Genomic DNA, 2,084 nt, shown 5'->3' on the forward strand with positions numbered 1-2,084 from the left:
AGCGCACCAGGAGCAAGTCCAGAACCTAGAGACTCAGCTCATCAAGCTCGAGGAGAAGCTCGCCGCGGACAAGTCGAGCGCCATGGTACTGACAAGAAGGGCGCTTTTCGGTGCTCATACGTGCGTAGGCAACCATTGCGACGCATGTAGCCACAATCAAATCGCTTCAAGTCGCTCCCCGCGCTGTCGAAGCCGTTTCGTCGGTGGCGGCGAGCGCATTGCAAGCGGCCGCCCCGAGCGAGAGCGCCAAGGTCAAGGTACGGTTCTTGAACGATACATGCAGCGCCGTCGATCTGACGGGGATGATCTAGTCGCTTCAGAGTAAGCTGGCGACCCTCCAAGAGCAGCTGGATACGCTGCGCGCCGTGCATCAGTCGGCGGTTGGCCGCGACATTGACGTCGACGTGAAGCAGCTGGCTGCGGTACCGACACGATGCCCTACAATCCCATCACGCTCACGGATTGTGTAGAAGTGCGCCACTATGGCCGATGCCAAGACAGACACGGCTCCGGCCGTCGATGCGACAGCACCCAAGCCGCGGTCGCTTCCGTCGGGCATTCTCTCGCGGTCGATTCCGACGCCGACGGCTGAAATCGAAAAGCTCAAGGCCGAGATCAAAGAGCGGGAGGATCGTCTCCGCCAACTGACGAAGACCGTACGTACAACAGCGTCGCCAACCGCCCTCTTGCCGCGAACGCTCATCTGGTGCTAGGACCCTCCCTCGACGCGTGGTGCGAGCTTCCTCGCCTCCAAGTCGACGGCGACCATGGCCCTCCTGCTCACGGTGTTTTGCGTCAAGGAGCTTGTCGCGCTCCGTTTCAAGTAGATACGATTACCTCGCTAGACGACACGTTGTCTAATACAGATTCCATTACGTTTGCGACGGCAGCGGCAAGCACATGACGCGCCCAAGGCCCTTGTGCATTTGCACCTGCATGGATTTGTATCAATGTATCAAGCATATGCGACATGCGTACCTGGATCGTCTCGCCCCCGAGGCGCTCGCCGTCAATCGAAACGTAGTTGGTGTCGGTGCGCTGCAGTTGGTAGGCCCTGTTCGGTCTCGTCGCATCTCGCATAGATTCAAAGCACATGCATACCGGGTTTTGATGACGTGGACAAACGGGTACTCGATATGCGCGCCTGTCTCGAGGCCCAAAAGGAGCTGGGTTTGCGCCACCATCGAGAGGTTCTCGGGCGCGGCAATAATGTGGATATAGCCGTCGTTGATGTGCGCACCGGGCGCGAGGTGGCAGTCAGACGACGGAAGAGCCGCACTCGTCGCCCAAAAGAACGAGTAAGGTCCTTCGATTGTCCTCCAATGTGTTGGCACGGGCGCCGAGATGTCGTGCAGAAGGTCGAGCTGAGGGGCCGACCCAGACGGTGTCGGGTTGCTTTCCCAGAACCCGCTCTCGCTGCTCTCGTCGACCTCGATCGGCAGATACGAAAGCGTCCCATGCCAGCGCTTCCACGAGAGGATCTTGGCCACGGACGCTATCGTGAAGCGCGCGCCGCCGAGGAACCGGTACGTCTCCGACTCCAAGTCGACGTCTGCGACGAACGCCCATGCGAGCGAGAGGAAGCTGTAGAACGTGTCTTGCTCGGCGTTGCCTACGCAGCAGGTCAGTGGATGGCGTCGACACTCGCATGACGCACGCGCCGTCATCATGTCGATGGGCTGCGGCGCGCCCTTGACGATCAAATAGGCGCAGTTTTCAGGCTGGAAGGCTTCGCCGAGCAGCTTTGTAAGCGACTGTGTAAGGCCATTGCCCGAGCCGCCCGGAATGAGCTACCACAGCGTCCATCACATACATTGTGATGTTGCAAGTGTACCCCGAACGGGAGGCGAATCGCGTCGTGCCAGTCGTGGCGCCGCATGAGGCCCTGCACGACTACACGCAGGCGTGGCGACGTCATATACGAGGAATGCAAGAAGGTTCTTTCTACCTTCGGACGCGAGCCCGTCCCCTCCGACGCACACCAGAAAGTCGTACGCCGTAAGGTCCAGCGTGCGCCCAATCTCGGTCGCGTGGCCCGCGTACTCGGTGCACTGGGTTGTCACGTCGATGCTGGCCGCGTCAAA

General features: G+C 60.2%; 3 protein-coding genes across 3 annotated transcripts; 2 read left to right on the forward strand and 1 right to left on the reverse strand.

Moving 5' to 3' along the window:
- Window positions 1-10: 10 nt before the first annotated feature.
- SPRG_18664 (hypothetical protein) lies at window positions 11-311 on the forward strand (the record flags this gene model as incomplete). The annotated part of the gene is made up of 2 exons (XM_012358104.1): window positions 11-85; window positions 129-311. Coding segments are annotated over 2 exons (258 nt in total), but the record flags the coding sequence as incomplete, so codon positions are not given.
- A 171-nt stretch (window positions 312-482) lies between these two features.
- Window positions 483-883, forward strand: SPRG_18666 (hypothetical protein; the record flags this gene model as incomplete). The annotated part of the gene is made up of 2 exons (XM_012358105.1): window positions 483-656; window positions 714-883. The coding sequence occupies 2 exons, from the start codon at window positions 483-485 to the stop codon at window positions 825-827; spliced, it is 288 nt and encodes a 95-aa protein (XP_012213495.1). The 3' UTR covers window positions 828-883.
- On the reverse strand, window positions 793-2,084 carry SPRG_18667 (hypothetical protein). Its single transcript, XM_012358106.1, has 6 exons — window positions 1,949-2,084; window positions 1,835-1,893; window positions 1,658-1,790; window positions 1,102-1,612; window positions 979-1,054; window positions 793-932 (listed from the first exon to the last, which is right to left on the reverse strand). The coding sequence occupies exons 2-6, from the start codon at window positions 1,877-1,879 to the stop codon at window positions 873-875; spliced, it is 825 nt and encodes a 274-aa protein (XP_012213496.1). The 5' UTR covers window positions 1,880-1,893; window positions 1,949-2,084; the 3' UTR covers window positions 793-872.

This window comes from Saprolegnia parasitica, assembly GCF_000151545.1.
Source record: "Saprolegnia parasitica CBS 223.65 unplaced genomic scaffold supercont2.1369, whole genome shotgun sequence".
NCBI lineage: Eukaryota > Oomycota > Saprolegniomycetes > Saprolegniales > Saprolegniaceae > Saprolegnia > Saprolegnia parasitica.

Coding starts and splice junctions, on each gene's coding strand:
- SPRG_18667 (XM_012358106.1), bottom strand. CDS start 1,879: ATGCGGCGCCACGACTGGCACGACGCGATTCGCCTCCCGTTCGGG. Junction 1,791..1,834: donor CGATTCGCCTCCCGTTCGGG/GTACACTTGCAA, acceptor ACGCTGTGGTAG/CTCATTCCGGGCGGCTCGGG. Junction 1,613..1,657: donor CATCGACATGATGACGGCGC/GTGCGTCATGCG, acceptor CCTGCTGCGTAG/GCAACGCCGAGCAAGACACG.